The sequence below is a fragment of the Carica papaya genome, chromosome 5 (assembly GCF_054855325.1).
Source record: "Carica papaya isolate Zhongbai chromosome 5, ASM5485532v1, whole genome shotgun sequence".
NCBI lineage: Eukaryota > Viridiplantae > Streptophyta > Magnoliopsida > Brassicales > Caricaceae > Carica > Carica papaya.
In genome coordinates, this window is record NC_142313.1 from 5546000 (window position 1) to 5570106 (window position 24107).

General features: G+C 34.3%; 1 protein-coding gene and 1 long non-coding RNA gene across 3 annotated transcripts; one reads left to right on the forward strand and one right to left on the reverse strand.

The window, feature by feature from the left end:
• Positions 1-11661: 11661 nt before the first annotated feature.
• Positions 11662-14371, forward strand: SBTI1.1 (subtilase family protein). The gene has a single exon (XM_022048873.2). The coding sequence runs from the start codon at positions 11917-11919 to the stop codon at positions 14272-14274; it is 2358 nt and encodes a 785-aa protein (XP_021904565.1). The 5' UTR covers positions 11662-11916; the 3' UTR covers positions 14275-14371.
• A 726-nt stretch (positions 14372-15097) lies between these two features.
• On the reverse strand, positions 15098-17523 carry LOC110819416 (uncharacterized). 2 transcript variants are annotated; one of them, XR_002540655.2, is made up of 4 exons: positions 17186-17523; positions 17001-17106; positions 16492-16538; positions 15098-15277 (listed from the first exon to the last, which is right to left on the reverse strand). It is a non-coding gene; the product is annotated as an uncharacterized LOC110819416 (long non-coding RNA). The 2 variants fall into 2 exon arrangements; XR_002540654.2 differs by lacking the exon at positions 15098-15277 and adding an exon at positions 15279-15478.
• Between the last annotated feature and the right edge of the window lie 6584 nt (positions 17524-24107).

Here is a 24107-nt window from a genome sequence, read left to right on the forward strand (position 1 = left end):
GCGATCTGCGTACGCGCGATTGAACGGCTGAAGTCCGTTTATGCGTGCATGGACGGTCCAGATTGAATCGCGCACGGACGGTCCAGATTGAATCGCGATGAACGGTCTATATTCACTCTCTATTTAATCGCGATCGGACGATTTAGATTAAAAGCGATGGACGACCCAGATCAAAAGCAGATGGATATAAATAACTCCATCCGCACCCAAACTCTAACCCTAGCCGCCAGAGCCCCTGGCCGGAGAAGACAACCCAGCCGCCGGGGAGCCGACCGCCGCCACCTGCTGCCGCACCGGAGAAATTTTCAACCGCCAAACGAGGTAAAAATTTTATCCTTTGCTCAAAATTTGATTTTAAACACATCCATAACAAAATTAGAGCAAAAGGACCGTCCGATTGATCGAAAAATGATGGTAAAGCCCGGCGCCGCTGCCACGAGGTATTTCAAAAAATGCCTCTGATGAGGCACTTCTCGATTCCCATTCAATGTGATTTGTCCACCAATGTGATCACCGTTTCCTTCTCTAAAGGTTGACCGGAGTAAAACACCCAACCGTAACGTGAGCAGGAGGAGCCGCCGCACCAAAGAGCTCCACCGCAAGTGAGTTTCGATTTTCTATGCTTTGTCGGCCAATCGAGGGTCTTAAGTGTGTTTTCTCACAGGAACCGATATAAATTTGGCTGAATTCGGTGGAAAACGACCGAAAACAGCCAACCCAAGGCGGATCACCGCCGTGCCGAATTTCTGAAATTGGCCGAGTAGGCCCTGTGACTGATTTTTGAGTTATTTAGGACATTTGTAAGTACCGTAAGCGCGTTTCAATTCCAAAAAAAAAATTTTAGGAAAACCAGGGCCCGCCCGTAGGCGCAATAACCATTTAGTTTTCGATGTCGAATCAAGTAAGGACCCCTCACACTATTTTTTATCATAGATGTGAAGTTTGAATAAATAATAATACCGTCTTTTGTACAAATTAAATAGATGTGCATAATTAATTACAGATTGCTAATGGAGCTCGAACTGGACATTATTCTCTGTTAATTTCTGTTGATTTATTTTACAGTTTAAAAATATGATGGTATCTGGTTTATCTATTTTATGATTTTAAATGCATGTATCACTGCCTTACTTGACCACTGTGTGATTTTGTGATTTAAGATATGATTACATTACCGGATGCATGTTCATTTGTTTATGTGATTATATTTGATTTGGTAACGGGGACTAAGGAAAAACATGAAAGGGGTGTGATCTAATAAACATATAAGATGATAGCCTCACTAGATATCCTAGGAGATGGTGGACGGATTGGGTTCATAGGGAACCCTACCGTGAATATTGTGTCATACCGGACGGGGTATGGACTTGGTAATTTGGCGCTCATACTAGACGGGGTATGGAGACGGTCCGCTTCATTCTCATACCGGACGGGGTATTGAGGTTTAATGTCTTGGCACTCATACCGGACGGGGTATGGGGACGGTTCTGTAATTAAGATTGTTAAGGAAAATGGTTCACGTATAGCGGAGACACCCATATGGATCCCCATGGATACTAGTAAGCTAGTGAAACGAGAAACGGTGACGATTTAGTTACTGTTAATGAATATGAATTTATGATATGTTTTATGTTATTGATTGTGCATGAAGTTATAATCTGTATGATATTATTGTCTCTATAGGTTGTTTTCATAAATTCTACAATCGTAAGTGAACTGTAAATAACTTTACGATTGATAAACGAATTTGCTAAATTTAGTGCTCCATTAGTTGTTTTGATTTTCTATTAACATTTACTTCTGTACCGGTGATATAATGTGATGTCCTTACTGGGGTAGTGTACCTCATCCTTTATTTGACCATTTCAGATCAAGAGGACCTGGTTCCAGAGCTCCATCCGCTGGAAGATTACGAGTAGATGCTAGGTATTTTATACTTTCCATTATTTTTCGTATTTCTCGTGTTTCTTTCAGAGGATTCATTCAGTAATGTTTGTTTAGTATTTTTAAGTCATTGTATAAAGGATGTAAACCTTAATCTTTCATTTCGCTTCCGCACTCAAATTATTATATATTTTTTCTTTTGGATTTTCGGGACCATTACAGTTGGTATCAGAGTCGTGTTCCTCGAACTCATTCCTTACATAAAACCCTTAGGAAACACCGAAAGTAATAAATTATCACTCAACCATTCTTTGTGAAACATAATGTACGGAGACACGAAGTGATGAAGCCCCTTATTGAACATGGTAGCCTGAGACGGGTCACTTCAGGAGGATGTTAATCGGTTCTTCGAGATTTTTAGGAGACTTATATTTACCTAGTGGACCAGGGAAGTAAGGAGGGAACTATCCGACCCTCCACCACTTCAACACTATGAGCCACCCCTACAATAAGAGGATCTAATACTATCTCGATGTAACCTTGCGCCTTCGGCGTATCATCCGACATCTCACAATATGGTCCAGTGCCCCAACTGCATCACCCAGAACCACAACAGTATAATTCGGTGCCATCCATTATCACCACAGGGCCATCCGGCCCACCCCTAGCACAATCTAGTCCCTCTTCCACGAGACTTAGTTTCACCCATGATGAGTCTGATAGAGGTTGAAATGGGGGACCCCGGTGTATTTACAAGGAAAAATGGGTTAGTGACGTATCATGCCACCATGGATTATTCCTGGAAGAAAAATTTTATTTAATCCTCCTAACCAAGAATCATTTACAAGCCAATAAAAGTTTTGAATATTATCCCCTCATTGTAATTTCCTTATTACATAACCCTTTTTCTCGATTGTTTCCTCTAACTAAGCAAACCTAATAAAGAAATTTATATCTAAAAGACCCTAGTAGTCTGAGACCTCTCAGATGTATTTTTGGATGAATTTTCCAAACTGTCAATGGATAAGGAAGTCGAGTTCACCATAGACTTTCAGTCTGGCACGCAATCTATCTTAGTTTTTCCTTACTGAAGTAGTCATATAGAAATGGAAGAGTTGAGGAATTAGGTCAAGAAGTAGTAGGACAATGGGTCCATCCGACACCGTGCCTCTCTTTGGAGTACTATAGTCACATTTGCAAGAAATGGAGATGGGACTTTGATGTTATGTATCGATTACAGAAGTCTGAACAGATTCAGGATCAAGAACAGGTATCCCATTCTCATGATTGATGACCTCTTCGATCAGTTGCAGGGTGCGCAGGTCTTCTCCAAAATAGACCTGCGTTCAGGTTACCATCAAGTAAAAATAAGGACATAAGACATTCCCAAGACAACTTTTTGAACCAGGTATGAACACTATGAGTTCTTGCTCATGCCATTTGGGCTAACCAACGCCCCAGTCATCTTTATGGATCTGATGAACAGGGTCTTCAGACAATTCTTAAATCAATTTGTTATCATGTTCATTGATGATATCCTGGTTTATTCAAAAAGCAGAGAGGAACATGTTCACCATCTAGCTCAGTTTTTGCAGGTTCTCAGAAGAAAGAAGCTATATGCAAAGTTGAGTAAATGTAGATTTTGGCTTGAGCAGACGACCTTCCTAGGACACATCATATCAAAGGATGGAGTATCAGTGAACCCTGAAAAGGTTGAACCGGTGCTCGGCTAGGAGAAATCGACATCAGTTAAAGAAATTCGTAGCTTTCTGGGAATGGCGGGCTATTACTGCAGGTTTGTTAAAGGATTTTCTAGTTTAACTGCTCCCCTAACCCGACTCACAAAGAAAAATGCCAAGTTTGAGTGGAATGAGAACTGTGAAAAAAGTTTTTCAGAACTAAAGAAGCGGCTGACTATTGCACCTATGCTGACCTTACCGAGTGGATCAGGGGGATATACAGTTTACAGTGATGCCTCCTATCTAGGCATGGGTTGTATTTTAATGTAGCATGGAAAGGTTATAGCCTATGGGTTCAAACAGTTAAAGAGTCATGAGAAAAACTATCCTACCTATGACTTAGAGCTTGCCGCAATCATACACGTCTTGAAGACTTGACGTCATTATTTATATAGAGAGACCTTTCATATCTATACCGATCACAAGAGTTTGAAACATATATTCACTCAAAAGGATCTCAATATGCGTCAAAGAATGTGAATAGAACTTCTTAAAAACTATCATTGTCCTTACTAGGCTAGTCTATCTCATCCTTTATTTAATCATTTCAGATCAAAAGGACCTGGTTCTAGAGCCCGATCTGTAATAACATTACGAGTAGATGCTAGATACTTTATATTTTCCATTATTTTTTGTATTTCTCATGTTTCTTTCAGAGGATTCATTCAGTAATGTTTGTTTAGTATTTTTAAGTCATTGTGTAAGGGATGTAAACCTTAACATTTCATTTCGCTTCCGCACTCAAATTATCATATATATTTTCTTTTAAATTTCTGAGGCCGTTACAAGGTTTAGCAAGAGGAGAAAATTAAATCTCTAGTTCATCAGGCCATTTGAGATCCTAAAACGGATTGGTACGACTGCCTACAAACTGGCACTACCTTCAGAGCTATCCATGGTTCATAATGTGTTTTATGTAACTATGTTACGCAAGTACAATCTGAACCCCTCACACATCCTGCCCCATGAGCTCCCTTCACTTTAGAAGGATCTATTCTATGAGGAGGTACCAGTGGGCATTGTAGACCGAAAAAACAGAGTACTCCACAATAGAATTTTTTTTTTTTTTTTGTTAAGGTCCTATGATAAAATATCACACAGAAAGAGGCCACATGGGAGGTGGAATCGAACTTCAGAGTCCAGTATCCCCAACTGTTTGACTAAGTAAGAGGGTAATAAATTTGAGGGACCAAATTTCTTCTTAATGAGGGAAGAGTTGTAATACTCAGACTCGAAAATTTGTCTAAGATTAATTTTAATAATTTAAAAATAAATAAAAATATTATTTATAAATTAATATAATTTAAATTTGTTAAATTATTAGAAAAAAATAGGTTTTGGATGTAATCGAAAATAATTTTGGGAAAATGGTGTAAACATTTGAGTTCGTGAAGTGTTTTTAAAAGAAAAATTAGAAACAAGACGTTAAAGAGCAAAAAAAAAATTTCAGCCACGTAGACTGCCCTAGTCAGTAATTCCGATGAATTGAAGTACGTCGCGTGGTAAGACACGCTGATGTCAAGGCCACGTGGGCAATCTGCATGCCTAGCGATCGGACAACTGAGGATTAATCCCGCACGCATGGACGGCTCAGATTCATTCCCTCTTTAGGTGTGATCGAGCGAATGAGATCAATTACGATGAACGGCTCAGATTTATTCCATCTTTAGGCGCGATTGGACAGACGAGATCAATCGTGATGAATGATCCAGATCGAGGTGAAATGGGCATAAATACTTCGCGTTGCATGGGAACCCAAATCCTAGTCGTCAGCCCCCGCCAAAGAAGAAGAACTAGGCACCAGAGAAGGAGGCCGACCGCCGATTACCACCACTCCAGAGCCACCGTCGGCCGCCAATAAAGATAAAAATTTTCCTTATCCGCTTGGAATTCGATTTTCAGCACTTTTGTGGCCAAATTCGAGCAAAAGGGATGACAAGTGAGCCAAATCATGGGTAAAGTCCGGCAGAGCTGCCACCGTTAAAATCTAAAAATTCCTCTGATGAGCCCCTTCCCACTTTCTGTTTCATGTAATTTTTCAGTCATTGTATTTACTGTCCTTTTCTGTACAGATTAGCCAAAAAAAAATCTCAGCCGTGAAAGAGGACTGGCAAAATCGCCGCACTTAGAGGTCTTCCTGCCGATATGTTTGGTTTTTGTGATTTCTCGATCAACCAAGGTCCCCTAATATATTTTTCTACAGGGATACGTGAAAAACTGGCTACAATCAACTAAAACTGGCCAAGCATAGGCGAACCATTGCCCAGCCGATGCTGAAGCACGACGATGGCGCGGTGTTAGAATCTTAAAATTTGCCGAAAAGAGTTTTGGATACTGATTTTAGATTTTTCAGGTATTTTTAGGTATGTAACGAGTGTTTTAGATTTCTACATGAAAAATTCAAGAAAGCCAGTACCCGTTGGGAGGCGTAGTAGACAATGCGACGTCTCGAAAAACTGATATGGGTAAGGATCCCTCACCCTATTCTCCGTTACAGTAAATTGAAACTCAATGATGTATAATTTTATATTTTTATGAAAAAATTAGAGAACTCTAAAAATAATTACAAGTCATTAGTGGAGCCAGAACTGGTTAGTTCACGATTGTCTCGATTCTTTGTTTATTTTTCTTTACTACTTTATTTACTTGTTATTATATGGTGCATGTTCTTAAATTATATTTTATATAGTCTTATCAATTTATTTGATATATTCGATTATATACCGTCAGCATGAATATAGTTTAATTGATCTGTAAATATAATATGAGATATTGGTACGTGTAGTTGGTTATTTTGTTGATAAGAATTTTATATGAAAGACTTACTAGGTACCTAAGAAAAGGGTGGATGAGCCCGGTATATAGGGAACTCTACCGTGAACGTTATCTTAGTCGAACGGGATTAGAAATCCTTTACTAAGAAGGTTTGAGAGATATAATTCACTCTCATATCGAACAGGGTATCGAGGCGATGGAATAGTTGGCGTCCATTACCAGACGGGGTATGGGGATAGCCGTTTAATTGTTTAAATTAGATATTGGATTCACGATAAAGGGGATATTCCTATGGACCCTCAAGGGTACCAATAAGCAAGTAAGAAAGAAAAGTTATCATCTCTTGTTATTTTATGCGTGAAAATAAAAAGTGGTATAAATATGAATTTTTATATGTTATTTTTGAAAAACTCGTTACAGTAAGTACGGAATAAACGATTTTCTTTATATTGAATGAATTTACTCAAATTAAGGGTTCCATTAGTTGTTTAATGATTTTTACCAATCTTCAGTTTTTCGTATCTATAATTAATATGATATTCTTACTGATTTAGTATAACTCACTCTTTCATTAACTATTTCATATCAAGAAGACCAAGATCCAAATCTCGATCAGTAAGAGGGTTGTGAGTAGTTCACCGTTCAGACTTCTTTCAAGTTCTAGTGAAGGTTGTCTTATGAGACTTATTTATTCGTTCTTCTTTTTATTGTTTTAATTACCGTTTATCTTTTAGTAGGGACTTTCCCGTAGCCCTATTGGACATTCTAAATTATTGTGTAAGGAATATAAACTCTAACTCTATTAATCGATTCCGCATTTAAATTATAAATTCATTTCTTTTCAGGTTACAATTCTTTAAATTACCACTAAGCTAATCTAAAAGAGAGAAAGAAAAAGAAGAAATTAATAAGTTGTAAGACAATAATAAAAAATAAAATTGTTTTTTTAATCTCCATAATTAATTATACTCATATATAGGCTCTAGATTGTTTTTTAAATAATAATTTAATTATCATTAATGTTTAAATAAAAATTTATATATTTTATTAATTATGTAATAATTAGACATTTTAATAAAATTAATATATAAGTTAAAAATTAATTATTGAGAAAGATAAACATAATTTTTTAGTAAACTTTATTATGATTTAAATAATTGATTTAAAAATTTTATATCAACTTAATTTTTTAAGATAATTTATTTATTTTATTATTTACAGGGTTCAAGAGTTAATATTTTAATGTTTGAATTTTTATAAAAATTATTTTTTTCAAAAAAATTGACCCATATATGCATGATTCATACTTTAATGAAGTAGATTTTGAAGAAGGTAATAGAATTTAAATAATTAATTAAATCATTTCTATAAATTAAAGCAAATGATAATTAAAAATCTATAGCAATGTATTTAATAGAGAACCAATATATTTGTGAGGTAATTATATAATAATTAGTGCTTGTTATCCAAATTAATGATTTGAATGATTAATAACAAACTCATTGGCCAACCCACAAAGCCACAAAGTTTGAACCAACATCATCATCCTCCTTTTTCTATTTTCCTTTTTTTGGGGCACATGTACCCCAACTACTATGGATTCAAATCATTTAACTCATTTCTTTCTTATATATATATATATATATCTTGGGGCCTTAGGCTGCGTTTGGAACAAACTAAAATTCTTTTAATACTCATTTCAAAATTTATATCTTTTCCCAAACATAGCCTTTTAAATATGTGTAATGGGAAGAATCTTTAATGATTAAAGATGGCATCCATATGCTCCCCACAGAGCTTAGAATTAGAGAAGTTGGCTTCACCACTAAGCTTTGAAATTTGATCCTATCTCTTTTCTCCATTCGTGCTCTGTGTCATGACTCAATTACCATCATTCCACTGAATGAGTTCATCAATGGTTCAGCTCTCCCATTTGAATTTCACTGTTCTTACATAATTTCATCTTCTAGATTGTCATAATTCTAAAATATATTTAATCTTAATGCATGATTATGTAAATTATTTGTTTAAATCTTTTATGCTTCAAGTTAAGTATATAAGTACTAGTAGGTCATATGAATTATTTAACTATTTTCAAATCATATTTTTAATAAACAAACAAAAGTGAGTGAGTGAGTGAGTGAGAAAAAAAAAAATCAATAGTAATAATCGTGATCCCAACTATTGAAAAAGGTGAAAAATATTTACGATTCGAGACTATATAAATTTTTATTTGATTGTTTTGATTTATAAACTTTAGAATTTAGTTTGTTTCTTAACTTAATACTTTCACTTATTTTTTAAAAATAAAAATAAAAATTGTAGGCTTAAGTTGTATTGTATGTGAGGGTAAATTTTTTTAGAAGGTTGATTGCGTTGTTTCTTTAGTAAAATATTGATTGTATTAATATTAGAATGCGAATAATATTTTATTATTAAAATATATAAATTATTTTTTACATAAATTTTTATATTATTTTAACTATTTTTTAAAAATAATATAAAAGTGTTTAACATTATTTGTAATGATTCCGAAAATCCAAAAGAAATAAATAATAACTTAAGTGCGGAAACGAAATAATTAGTTAGAGTTTACATTTCTTATATAACGACTTAAAGTACTAAATAGTGCTACAAGAATTAACCTTTTGAAGGAAATACAAAAAATTAAAGAAATAAACGGAAAAATAAAATAAAATTGGCATCCTACCTGCAGCCCTCTTGTGGATCGGACTCCGGATCCTAGTCATCTTGATCTGAAATGGGTAAATAAGGAATGAGCTACACTAACCCAATAAGAATATCATGCTATTCACCGACAAAAAAATGAAAATTGGTAGAAAAATAAATAACAACTAATGGAGCACTTAATTAAGCAAATTCATTTATCAATAATAAAATCATTTATCGTTCACTTACCATAGCGAGATTTACAAAAATAACTTATAAAAATAATAGTGTAACACTTATCATGATTTCATATTCAATCGATAACATGCACATATTATAATTTCATGTTCAATTAATCAAAATAACAATTGTCCCTTTTCATTAACCTGCTGGTATCCATGGGGGTCGATAGAGACGTCCTCACTATGCGTGAATTTTTTCCTTTAACATTCTCAATTAACGAGCTGTTTCCATACTTCGTCCGATATGGGCGCCAAATTATTAAATCTCAATACTCCATCCGGTATGAGGGTGAAATGGGTCGTCCCCATACCTCGTCCGGTATGAGTGCCAAATTACCAAATTTTGATACCCAGTCCGGTATAAGACAATGTTCACGGTGGGGTTTTCAATGAACCTGATCTGTTCATCATCTCTCAGGATATCCAGTAAGATTGTCGTTTTATCCATTCACTTAATCATACAATTTTTCATTTACCTTTAACCTTCAGTTTTTTAATTCAATCGTAATCATACAAACAAACAATATATGCATTCAAAACTATAAAATCGATCAATCATATACTATCATGCATTCAAACTGTAAAATCAATCAACAGAATCAACAATGAATAATTTTCGGTTATGACTCCATTAGTAACCTGTAATTTAATTATGGATATTTTTTAAATTGCATAAAATATTGTATTATTGTTAATTAGACTTCAATTCTGTAACAGGGAATAAGGTGAGGGATTCTTACTCAATTTGATGCCGAAAGCTAAGTTGTTGACTGTGCCTACTAGCGATCACCGGGTTCCCTAAATTTTTTTTTGGGTATTAAAACGCATTATAAGTACCAACAAATATTCCAAAAAAAACTCAAAAACAGTGTTAGAATTCCTTTTTGGCCAATTTCAAAATTTCAAAACGGCGGCGGTCCAACTCGAGTTGGCTGTTTTCAGCCGGTTTTGCATCAATTCCTGCAAGAAAATACATTAAGGGGTCTCGGTTAGTCCAAAAAAAATGAAAAACCAAAACTCACTAGCGGCGGGGCTCTCTGATGCGGCGGCTCCGCTGGCTCACTTTGTAGTTTGGTTTTTTGCTCCGGTCAACCTATAGAGAAGGAAATGGTAATCAAAATGATGAAAAAATTACATCGAACGGAAATTGAAAAGGGCCTCATCGGAGGCGATTTTTGTAATTTCTCGCGGTGGTGCCGCCGGGTTTTGCCCACGATTTTCGAGCAATCCACTGGTCCTTTTACTTCAATTTGGCCATTAGAGTGTTTAAAATTGAATTCTGAGCAAACAAGAAAATTTTTACCTCTTTTGGCGGTCGAAAAGGGCTCCGACACAGCGACGGGTGACAATGGCTTCCTTCTCAGCGACTGGGTATTTTTCTCCGGGGGGGAGGGGGGTGTGGTGGTGGTGTTTGTCGACTAGGGTTAAGGTTTAGTGTGAATAGGGTTATTTATATCCGTTTCTATTTAATTTGGGTCGTCCATCGCTACCTATTCGATCGCGATTAAATAGGTAGTGAATCTGAACCGTCCGATCGCGTTTAAATAAGAAGTGGATCTGGAGCATTGATCGCGGACCATCCGATCGTGTTTGGAGAGGAAATGCATCCGGGTCGTCCATGCGTGCAGGAACGGATCTGGATTGTTCGATCGCGGGCACGCGGATCGCCCGCATGGCACCGCGTCAGCGTCCGTTGCTACGCGTCGCATTCTGGTTCGTCGGGGTTGCTGACCGGGCATTCTACGTAGCACAACTTTTTAAAATTATATTTTAATCCCTAATTTTTTATTTTTTTTTTCAAAAATATACTCAGAACCTAAATTTTTACCCATTTTTCTCAAAATTATTTTCAATTTCATCCTCCATCAAATTTTCTTCATTTTTACACTAAATTAAAATAAAAAAAATAAAAAAATATAATTATAAATTAATTTAATTTTTATTAAATTAAATTTGGGCATTACATTATTTATGTACTTTGGCTTGATAGATCAAAGTAATCATGACATATGTATATAATATCATGATGTAGTAGTATGTTAGCATTATTTGTGTTGTTTCTAGGACGTTGATCATATTGTCTTTTTATTAAAATGTTAGTTGTTTTTGTTAGTGGTGTATAAATCATACAGAATTATGAAAAAATGTATATTATTTTTTAATAAAAATCTCTTATTATTTTAAATATTTCTAAAAAAGAAGATTAATAATATAACAACGTTTAGCATTATTTATCTATATTGGGTAGATAGATGAAAGTAATCATACTGTATGTATAGATATATTTCAAATTTGGAAAATTTCTGGTCCCTCATCCAACTCTGTCTATGTATCATTCATACAAGTTAATGGGAGTTCATGATGCTTTCTTTTTCTTGGTAAAGCAAGTTCATGATGCTTTCTTCCTCACTACTTTTTCTTCAACCGAGTTGCTGCACTTAACAAAAAATGAAATTATATGCTGAAAATGCTTCAGTAACAACCCCATTACAATTCCACTCTCTGTTCGTCTATATAAACACCTTCTCAGCCACCTCTTTTTTCATATTCTCTTCCGTTTAGCTAAGAGGAGAGCTATATATATATATATATATAAACTCTCCACCATGATGCTTACCAGAGCATTAGTGTCGTTTGCCTTCATGGCAATTGCTTCAATGGCTTCCGTTGACAAACAAACGTATGTGATTCACATGGACCAGGCAAAGTTAATGGAGAAGACAAAGATTACAGCCTTAGATAATCAAGCTCCATATCAACGTATCAAAAATTGGTATGAAACGATTCTTGATTCCATTTCTGAAGTCTCAAAACAAGGAGAAGACGACAAGGATCATGAACTATCGAACCCTCAACTTCTCTACGTCTACCAGACCGCCATATCTGGTTTTGCAGCAAAGCTCTCAACAAGACAACTCGCAGCATTAAAGAAAGTTGATGGTTTTCTCTCTGCATTTCCCGACGAAATGTTATCCCTCCACACCACTCATTCTCCTCAGTTCCTCGGCCTAGAACTCAGCACAGGCTTATGGGCAAGACAGAGTATGGGCTCCGACGTGATCATCGGAGTTGCAGACACCGGAATTTGGCCGGAACATGTTAGTTTCCAAGACACCGGATTGTCTCCGATCCCGGCGAGATGGAAAGGCACGTGTCAGACCGGTACCAACTTCTCCCCGTCGAATTGTAATCACAAACTCATCGGCGCAAAAGCTTATTTCCAAGGCTACGAGTCTGTCGCCGGGAGTATAAATGAGAAAAGTGATTATCGTTCTCCTCGAGATGCTCAAGGCCATGGAACTCATACAGCGTCGACTGCAGCTGGGAATCTTGTATCAGCGGCTAGCTTTTATGGTTTGGCTAATGGGTCTGCAGCTGGAATGAGGTTTTCTTCTAGAATTGCTGTTTATAAAGTGTGTTGGGAATTTGGGTGTGCGAGTTCTGACATACTTGCCGCCATTGATGAAGCTATTGTTGATGGAGTTGACGTGTTGTCTCTTTCCTTAGGAGGGTCCTCAAAGCCTTATGACTCAGACCCAATTGCCATTGCTGCTTTCAGAGCGACCCAGAAGGGTATTTTTGTTTCATGTTCTGCTGGTAACTCAGGCCCCGAAAAATCAAGCGTGAGTAATATTGCACCATGGATTATGACAGTGGCTGCAAGCTACACAGACAGAAGCTTCCCAACGATTGTAAAACTCGGTAATGGAGAAACGTTAGAAGGTTCTTCTTTATATACTGGAAAGTCAAAATCAACAAGAGAATTAGCACTTGTGTTTAATAAAACTGCTGGGTTTGATGACACTGAAACTCCCTTCTGCTTTCCTGGCTCTCTGAATAAGAAACTTGCGAGAAGAAAAATGGTGGTTTGTCTTCGAGGAGGAAATGGTAGAACCCAGAAAGGAGAGCAAGTGAGATTAGCAGGTGGAGCCGGAATGTTATTAGTAAACACAGAAAATCAAGGGGAAGAACTTTTTGCAGATCCCCATATTTTACCAGCTACATCTTTAGGAGCTTCAGCAGGTGAAACCATTAGAAACTACTTGAAATCTGCTAAGAACCCAACAGCTTCCATTACTTTTAAAGGAACTAGCTTTAACAATCCTGCACCAATGGTGACTGCTTTTTCATCAAGAGGTCCTAGTTCTGACGGACCAGATGTGATTAAACCAGATGTTACTGCACCAGGCATGAACATCTTAGCAGCTTGGCCACCAAAAACCAGTCCATCTTTACTCAAAACTGATAAACGAAGTGTTTTATTCAATATAATTTCAGGCACTTCCATGTCTTGTCCTCATGTAAGTGGTCTAGCTGCTCTACTCAAATCAATTCATCCAAACTGGTCTCCTGCTGCAATCAAATCAGCTCTCATGACAACAGCTTATACACTCAACAACAAGAACTTACCAATTGCAGACATTAGCTTGACCAGCTCTGATTCAGCCGCCACACCTTTTGCTCTCGGGTCGGGTCATGTTGACCCGGAAAAAGCATCTGATCCAGGCCTGATTTATGATATCACCCCACAAGATTATCTAATCTATTTGTGTAGCCTTCATTACAATTCCACACAAATAGGAAATATGTTAGGATACTCCACTTCTTTCACTTGTCCTAAACCTGCTTCAAATCTCCACCCTGGTGATCTAAATTACCCTTCTTTTGCAGTAAATTTCCAACTGGGTGCTTCAAATTCTACCATCACCTTCAAAAGGACTCTCACAAATGTTGGTGGGGCGCCGAGTGTTTATAAAGTTCAAGTGAATTCACCCAGTGGGGTAATGGTGAAAGTAGAGCCTAATATTTTGAGGTTTAACAAGTTGGGTGATGAAATGAGTTACAGGGTCACATTTACTGGGTTGGGTAAAAAGGCAGGGTCGGTAAATCCATCTTTTGGAGATTTGATCTGGGCGTTTGGGAAATATAGTGTTAGAAGTCCCATAGCAGTAACTTGGCAGTAACTCTCTTTAGTCCTTATAGAAAAATAATGTAATTGTATCAAAATTCAAGAAGAAAACAAGGAATCCTAACTTGATGATTCACTTGAATCTTCATTTATCTACTTCTTCACTAACATTTGATTTTTTATTATTATTATTTTTTTTTTACAGTATGTGTGGAATTTTTACAAAATATTTTGTTTTTATTTTTGACCATTTAAGTTCAATTTTTGTTGGTAACACGTTAGAAAGTGTATAATTTGATTTATAATAAATTCCCTCTCTTAATTCTTTTTTTTTTTTTTTTCTCGGCAACCTTCTTCTTCTTCGAAGCTTCCAAAGAACTACGTATTTCCTAATGTCAGAAGTTTCTTTCTTCAATTCCCACAAGACAACTTCGTTTCTGCCTCTTCAATTAGCACAAGCTAATTACGTTTCTCATTTTCTTTCTCTGAAGTGGTATTGGGTTTGTGAGAATCCGCTGTGAGTTGGAGACGAAGGGTGTAATTTCAAATTTCCATTGTCTTTGGAATCTCAGAGAATATTATCTTATAATTCTTTCTCAAAATTTTGATCTCTCTCTCCTTTTTGCTCTACATCGACTTCTGAGAATTGAATCAGTTGTTGTTTAGATATTTGGGGTTTGCGTCTTTTGTATGATCTGATTACACAAATATAAACCCTGTCTTGGGGATAGAAAAATCAGCTTTTCTCTAAGTGTTTGATATTGAATGGAGAATTATGGTCCTTCATCTTCGTATCCCTGAAGAACCAATATGCAAGATAAATAAATATATTATTACTGATGCAAAAATATAAAACCTCTTATAACTAGAGATATATATTGAGAAAAAGATATATAAAATTTTTATTTAATCATAATAGAATGAAGTTACACAACAATACATAATCTATGTATAGGTAGTAAAAATCATCTATTAATTTTCTTTTTTGTAACTACTTATAACACTCCACATTCGATATGATGCGCAATTCTTACTCATGTCATTCTTATACAATAGACCTACAAAACATACATTATGCATAACTCAAAAAGTATCATACAATCTAGCATCTCATATAAATATATACAGAAGATGATGTCAAAATTTAGAGTTTAACAAAGTAAAACAAAAATTTTTTAAATATGAACAAAATGTACATAATCATAAATCCTTTTACAGGTTCTACTCGTCTGACAGCGGTTCTGACTCTTCTTTCTCCTCTAAAAAAATATCATGATGAAATTTAATGAGTTTCATCAACTCAATAAGTATTTCCATTCTTTCAACTCAGAAAAGATTTCATGCAAAACACACAACAGGAGAAAAATGCAATAGTAATGTTTCAATACAAAATTTATTTATTATTTTCACTATTTCACATGTTTTTTATCAGATTTCTGAATTTCTCTCGAATATCATTTACAATTCTCTAACATATATCCACGTACTTTTGAAAGAACACATATATACTCTCGAATATTAATCATAATCTCAAAACATAACCACATACATATGAAAGATCATATATACACTCAAAATATCATTTCTAAAGTTTTCATCGCGCGATGTTGTTTATGTTGTCATCGAAGAGAGGCGAAATGGACTTTTTCCATCGCACAAATAACACACACACACAAACCTCACAATGGCCACAACAGGTACGTTTGTTAGGTAACCTGTACTCACAAACATTTATTCATGTCTAGATTAGGTTTCAAACTCTATTCATGTGCAGGTTCACCATGCCCCCTGAACTTCAGTCACACACACATACTCCCCTCATCGATTTAGACTAAACGAAAAGGGCATTTAGGGCCCATACCCTAATTACTCACATCCTCTCGTTTCCAATTCCTTATTTGCTTTCCTTATATTATATTTTTCTCTTAAATTTTATTTAAATTGATAGTTCCACAATCATAATTATTCCCTTTTTTTTAATTTTCTTATATTATTTTATTTTCTTTTTTAACCTTCCACTTAATTAAGAATTTCTTTTAGGTTTAAATTCATTTCTCATCACAGTCCAAGTATTCCTTGGTCTTTGGATTTATTTTCTGGTTCTACCTCCTCATAAATTCTCATAGTTTAGGGTTTACTTATCATAGGTTCGTGTTCTGTTTTTATCAAAATCTGGGTCAATATCCATTTTAATTTTAAAATACACAAAATTAGTAAAATATATGCAAAATTTCAAAACTTCTAATCTAGGTTCAAAATTGGAAATACTTACACTTCTAAGCAACAATCTTCCCAGATCTACCTGAACGTCCTAATTTCCTGTACATGCACGACACAAATTAATTAATATAATTTAAATACTAAACAGAAACTAATTTAATCAAAATCATGGGTTTCAATGACAATCCGATGGACTACCCGGCTCACCGCATAAGGGTGAGCAATCTGCCCCCTTACGGTCCCTATTCCCAAACCTAGAACATCGGGTTCTGTACCCGAGGAAGACCTTTTAGCTTCCCATTTGGTTGACAAATTTTCATACCCGAGAAAGACTTTTTAACTTTCTGAGTGGTGAATCGAATTTTTGAATGGTTGAATCGGGTCTCCATTCCCGAGGAAGGCCCCTCGGCTTTAAATGGTGGGTCGATTTCCCACACCCGAGGAAGGCTTCTTAGTTTTCAAGCGGGTAGGTGGCTAGCTTGAGCTCGCACGACCAACCCGACACCGACCACTGCCCCCCATCACTCAACAACCAACCAAAACACACCAAAAACATTTTACCTTCCTAGTGTGATGCGATTCGGCCTCGGTTCGGCTTCGGATGGTTGCCTCTCAGCCACTCTGTGGTTCCCTTACTTGTTTGGGATTGGAATGATGATTTTCAAGCCTAAAAATCAGTTAGTGTAGAATAGAAAAAGATTGAAGGAAAACAGGGAAAGAAAAGACAAAAAACGAAACCTTTTTACCTTGTTCGCGTCGGTCTCTACCGTCACATGGCGTCTCGGGCTGATTCCTCTTCCTCCTTCTTTCTTTCAGCTCACTTCCACTACCCTCTTCCCTCCGCCTCTCTCTTCTTTCTTTTTATTCCCTTGCGGCGACCGTTCTCGGCTCCCCCTTCCCTGTCCTGCTCGGCTATTCCTTTTTTTCTCCTTTCCTTTCTTCTTCTTCGGCTTCCCTTTTCTTTTCCTCTCTTTCTTTCTTCCTCTTGGCTCCCTTACTCGACCAACCTTCTCCCTTCTCTCTCACCCGATTGGCTCCCTTTCCTCTCCCCTTCTCTTTTTTAGCTACTCACCTAAAATGAAGAAAAACCCTAAACTTTTCTTTTTTATACGCATTCCTCCAGTCGTGGATCTCACTAGCTTGATCTGAATCGTTCATTTTTCATAAAATCTCACCCATTTGATCTTCTCAGACGGTTTGATCAAGACCCTCTTTTTTTTTTTGCCCCCTTCCACTTCCACTTATTTATACTCTCACCCCCTTCTCACTTGTTTTTATTTAAGTCATTAAAATTAAATAAACCTCCAAAAGTTTTAAAACCTCTTTCATTTAAATTCAATTTCTAATTTTATTTATTTTTAACATTTTTTTATTTATTTAGGAATAGATGTTACACTGCTCATTTCTTTTATTTAATCACTATTTAAATTTTGTTATTTTATTTTAATTTTTTTTATAATCACCTATTTATAATTTTTTTCAGCCAATAATTTATAATTTTCATAATTTTAAATCATTAATTTAACACATATCAAGGGTACCTACCTCCCCCTTTAGATCCATATCCACTTCCTTAATGGATCTTTATTTTATAGTCAGATTTGGACTTTGAAGAGCTTTTAGATAGACTTGCAAGAATGGACTTTGAGATAAAAGGCTTGGTAGATAGCAAATTGGAGCTCATCCTCATCGTCTTTAGAGGTCAGGGAGAGAGAAGAGAAATCATCTCGATTATAGGGGTTATTTATTTCATAATTTTGTACTCCATATTAGATTCATACAACAATATGTCTTTCCAATAAAGTACATGGCTTTCCCTCTGTTCACGACATGGAAACTCTTAGAACTTATTATGTGGATCGTGCAAAGCATGGGAACTAGTTCCTCTAAGATCCAATATGTTTAATGCCATCAGTTAGTTGATGTTCAAGTTTATAGTAAAGGAAACATAGAGCATTGTTAGTTAATTTATAGCCCTTCATATCATTTAAAATTTTTATTTTTCTAAATTCATTATACACAAATGTATACTACATGTATGTATGTATAATTACATGAAAAAATTTGGTTGAAATAGAAAAGGACCATGTGGTGTGTTAAACTTCGAAGATCTCAACAACAACCAACAAGGAATCCAAAGTACTATGATTAAGGAAAACATGAACCTAGAATTGTTGTGGAATTAGTCAATAAATGTATCCCATACTCTTGATCATCTCGTTATCCCATTTTCTTTTCAATTACCTTAGGAGTAAGAAGCAGCAGGTAGACGTTTTTATATATAAAGGCAGCAAGTTTAAAGAATGAAACAAGTCAAAATTTGCATTCAAACCTATGGTTATTTTTCACTCAAAGTAGAAAACATTAATTCAGTTTCTTGCTTCTAACTTAGGATCTATCAATTAGTATCAAAGCTGATAGCAATAGTGTCCAACAAGGAAAGAATCGAGAACCTCGAGTTTAACCTCTGAACAGTCTCTAAGATAATACGAGCTGAATGTATTAGGTCCCGAACAAAAAATATTAATTATGTAAATTAAGATACTTAGAAATTAATTCGCAGAAACTAATAATAATGTCATATTAAATTAATCGATAATCGAACAAAAATAATAAATAAATAATAATTTTGAAATAAAATAGGAACAAAATTTTACATGAAAAATTTTTTACATCGAAAATTAAATTCCGAATCAAATCTGCTGTAAACGAAAATAATTAGAAGATAACTCACTAAAAATTAAATCAAGAACGAGAAGAAGCAGAACATTTTCTTAAGCAGAACTTAAAAAGGACAGATGTAAGTAAAGTTAAATTACACTTTCATAGAAAAATAACGAAATCGATGGTGTCAGTAATGATGTCACTGATGGGAGAGAAAAGAAGCACCCAACTTTTGTTGTCGTCGCTTCTCTGGTGTGTATATATACACAACTCTTTCCTTTTCTCTTCTTCTTCCTTATTTTTTTCTCTCTCTCTTATGGCCTCCTGTACAAACATTCTTTCTTGTTTTCGATTTCTTCACCTCTCAGCTTGTGTTTATTCCAACTATACTCCTCTCCTTTTATAGGTGAGAGTAGCAATTTAGATCAATTTCTCAGCTTAAAAATCTTTCAAAAATCAAACGGTCTCACTTTATCTTTTCGTTAAAATCCTGTATGTTTATCTTCATCCTCACGTTAAAAATCTTTCAGAAATCTGAAGTTTATCTTCTTGTATATTTCTGCATCTTTTATCTTTATCTTTTAGTGGGCTAAACTTAACATAGTGGAGGTCGAAATGATAATCAAATTTTACCAGACTGAGGAGACCCTCAAGTGATTGACAGACACTGTAGTGTCCAACAGAGAAAGCCCCATCAGCAACTCCCTTAGCTGGCTTAGTCAAATACAACTGAACAGGGAGAGAGGAGTGGAAAGAATGGATGCAGCCGACACGCGTTCTACTGGAAGCTGTCCAAGCTCGAATTCCCGATTTACGCCCACGTCGATCCCATTAAGTGGTTTAATAGAGTTGAACAAATTTTTGAGTGCCAAGACACCATCGATGCCCATAAGGTGACCCTGGCTACCTACCACCTCGAATGAGACGCAATTTAGTGGTGGTAGTGGTTGAGGCGTGCAAATAGAGAAAAAGGAGGAGAAATTACTTGGTCGTGTTTGAAAAGGAGCTTTGGGCCCGATTCAGCCCAACTAAGAATGAAAACTTTGATGAAGTCCTGTCTAGGATAAAGCAATTCGACTTATTACTCGAATACCATAAGGAGTTTGAATGGTTGGGTGAACTAGCTTACGACATCAACCCAAGAAGAGTTTTCAACCCAAGAAGAGTTATCAACCCTGATTTAATCTACGAAATGGATCAGTTATCCTACATCCAATGTTTATGCCATGAAGACTACAGATGATCTACTTTTGACAAATTTACTAATATAAAGACAATAAATTTCTCAAAAATCGCCCCTGATAAAGGCCACGATGCTCTCAACTAATCTACATTTCAATTCTGCTACCAAACCTAGTCAAGCCCCCCAAGTTACCATTTTTCATCAAATGGTCGCCAACGTTGGCCCCGCTATATCTGTCTACAATGCCACCATCCTAATCCTGATCAGGTTAAAAATCATTGTTAAGTCGTTGAGTCTAGCCTTCACTCGTGTGTTGCAAAGGAGGAGCCTCACGCATATGGTTACAACAACGAGAACAATGAGGGGAGATTTGTTATCGGGTGAGCTTGTCTAGGTAAACTGTAATCCTTTACGAGGAGTCCTATTATTTTTCACACTCTGCCTGAGGATGGAATTTTTTTTATTTTTTCCATAAAAAATATTGATGTGAGCAAGGAAATGGAAAACTCTCAGGTGATTTTCTTTCTTAATCTTACAGAAAATCTTTATTTTTAAGAGGGAGAATCACTTAAGGAGAAATTTGATCCTAAATCTCAAGTTTGTCTGAGAAAAGAAAAAAAACTCTATAAATGCCAAATCTTACAAAAAATAAAAATATATTTAAATTCTTTCCCCTAAATTAGTCACAATCAATTAAAATCTTTCTTATTTAAAATAATTTCTACAATGGGAGATCATATCTATCCTATTTTATTTGTAATTCTCTTAATTTTATTAGTTTTATATTATATTCTAAATTTAATTTTTTATATAATTTTTTCATTAAATTATAAGATTATTTTCCTTATTATTTACATAGTAGATACTATAAATACGTCATTAACTCCTACTTGTAATAATTCAAATTTGAGAATAATAAAATTATAAAGTTTTAGTTTTCAACTAGTAAGATTTTCATTAACCTTCTTGTTGAGTATGAATTGATTCAACTTATTATCGATCTATCTTGAATTAATTTAACTTATCAAGGTTCCATCTTGTGGCATTTAATCAATTCAAATCACCATCCCAATTACTTTAGTTGACATTCATATGTTGAATGTAGGTCAAGTAGGGAGGATTTGTTGAGAGTTTAAAAAATATGACACTATAATATATATGGAGTTTTTTTATCACGTTAGTTGATCTTAAATTTCGCATCAAATATGTTGCTAAAAATCACTATTATCTACAAATAATGTTGAGTGTTGTCTTGACTAATTAGTACATGCGTCTTGATGGATTTAGCTAAGCCTTCTCATAATTTCCTCAACTCATTGCCAATGCTACTACTCCACCAGCCATAATTTGAAATGTGCTCAATATGATGCGCGAATAACCAGTGACTAAGCTCTGGTGAGAATAAGTTTTTTAGTTTAGGGACTTAGGGAATTAGGAATTCAATTTTTTTTTAACCTTAGACCAATTCAAAGCGCTATAAAAAGTTATTTGTGGATTAGTAACGCTAAATTTTTTAATATAACATAAAATTTCTCATGGCATATGGCATTCAATTAAAACTCGAACAAATTAGAAGGTGCCACGTATTAAGGCAATTGTCCAATTAACATTTATATTTTGGATTCATCTTTTCTAAGCAGTATTAGGCAAGTAATTGTAACATAAAAAAGTGTTTACTCGTTATCTATAAATTTATCTCACTTTCTCTTTCTGCTTAATATAGAGGAGATCGAATAAATAAATTATCCAAATTCATTCATATTCTACCTGTAATATTATATAAGCCTAAACTTTTTACTATTTTAAATACAATTTTCGTACTCTCTTAACTAAATAAATTTCAAAACATATTCTAAAATTTTACTAAATTAGCGTTATCACTCGGCTAATCCAAGATACAAAAAAGAAATAAATGAATTGAAAGAGGAAAAAGCCAACTTTCCAAAACCTTAGAGCTTAAACAATTTGATAACTAAATTGATTGTGTATTTATATCTTGTAATTAAAAATATAGAAATTAGGATTATGAATTAGTAATTTCTATAACAATTATCATATTTTTTTTAAGTAAACTTTGTTATGATCTAAATATTAGATTGACAAGTTTACATTAATTTAGAATAATTAATTTTATTATTTACACGGTATGAGAGTTAGTATTTTAGTTTTAAATTCTGATTACTTCATTTTTAATAAGAACATGTATGATTCATACTTTAATTAATAGATTGTGAAAAATGTGTTAGAATGTAAATAATTAATAAAATTATTTTCTATGAATTAAAGCAATAATCTCTAACAATGTGCTTAATAAAGAGCCAATATATTTATTAGGTAATTATGAATTAGTGCAAATTAATTATTTGAATAATGAGGGAGGAGCCAACACATTGTCGGCCAACCCACAAAGCCACCAAGTTTGAACCAGTATCATCATCACCTTTCTTTGGGGCACATGTATCCCAACTACTATGGATTCGTACCATTTCACTCACTTCTTTCTTTCCTTCTTCTTCTTCTTCTTCTTCTTCTTCTTCTTCTTCTTCTTCTTGTGTGTGTGTGTATTTGATGATTATGAATTGCAGCTAGACCTTAGGCTGCGTTTGGAACATACTAAAATTCTTTTAATATTCATATCAAATTTCAAGTTAAATATATCAGTAATAAGTCATACGAATTATTTAAATATTTTCAAATCATATTTTTGGTGAACAATTAAAAGTGATTAAGTGAAAAAAAATTAATAGTAATAATCACTATTTGAACTATTGAAGAAGGTAAATTGTTTTAAGAATCAAAATTATATAAATTTTTATTTAATTGTTTTCATTCATAAACTTTAGAATTTAGTTTGTTAAATTTTTATAACTTAAGGATTGAAACTTCTATTTTCTAAAAAAAATATTTGCAAGTTTTGAGTTAGACTGTATTTCGTGTGTACTTTTTTAAGAGGTCGAATGTGTTGTTTTCTTATAAAATATTGATTGCATTATTAGTAGTGTCTGAATAATACTTAATTATTAAAATGTATAAACTATTTTCGGCATAAATCTTTATATTATTTTAACTAAAATCGAGTTTCAATTCAGAAGGAGAAATTTCAAGTATATTTAGATCTGAATAGATTTTAACAGCACAACTTTTTATACCCACGTATTTTTTCAAAGTATATTTATGTACTTACTCATGATTATAATTTAAATATAAATAATAGATCTGGTCTATTGAAAAATGTGAATTTAATTTACAATCTCATAATTTAAAATCAACTCATTTAATATTTCCCTTTCTATAGGATAAATTTATACATTTAAATAACATGTTAGATATACTAATACCTTATCTCATTTATCTAGAAATTTTAGTTCAAACCCTCTGTTACTAGATAAAAGATATATTTTCTTTACATTTCTTAAGGTTCTATCTTTACAAGTATTGTAATTGGAATTGGAAGAGTTTTATTACTTAAAAAAATTTATTTTGAATCCAATATTATTCTTGTTCTTATAGAATTCTCATGTATGTAAATACAAATCCATCTTTTTTCTCCACAATTGATCTTCTCATTTGCTATTAATATCTTTTGGAATCATTCTTGAATAAATTTTATTCTATGGAAAAATAGAACATCTTATAAAAGTCTTTGTGAAAGATTTTCAGGATATCTTATGACTGATCAAAGATCCTTTCATACATTATATTATATGTAAAGACTCAAAACCTTAATAGAAAGGATATATATTAAAATAGCATAAACAAACAATAAAGTTGGAATTTACATTCCTTACACAGTAAATTAGAATACCTAATAGGGTTACGAA

Excerpts from the sequence above, each read along its gene's own strand:
- SBTI1.1 (XM_022048873.2), top strand. The coding sequence starts at position 11,917 with ATGATGCTTACCAGAGCATTAGTGTCGTTTGCCTTCATGGCAATTGCT.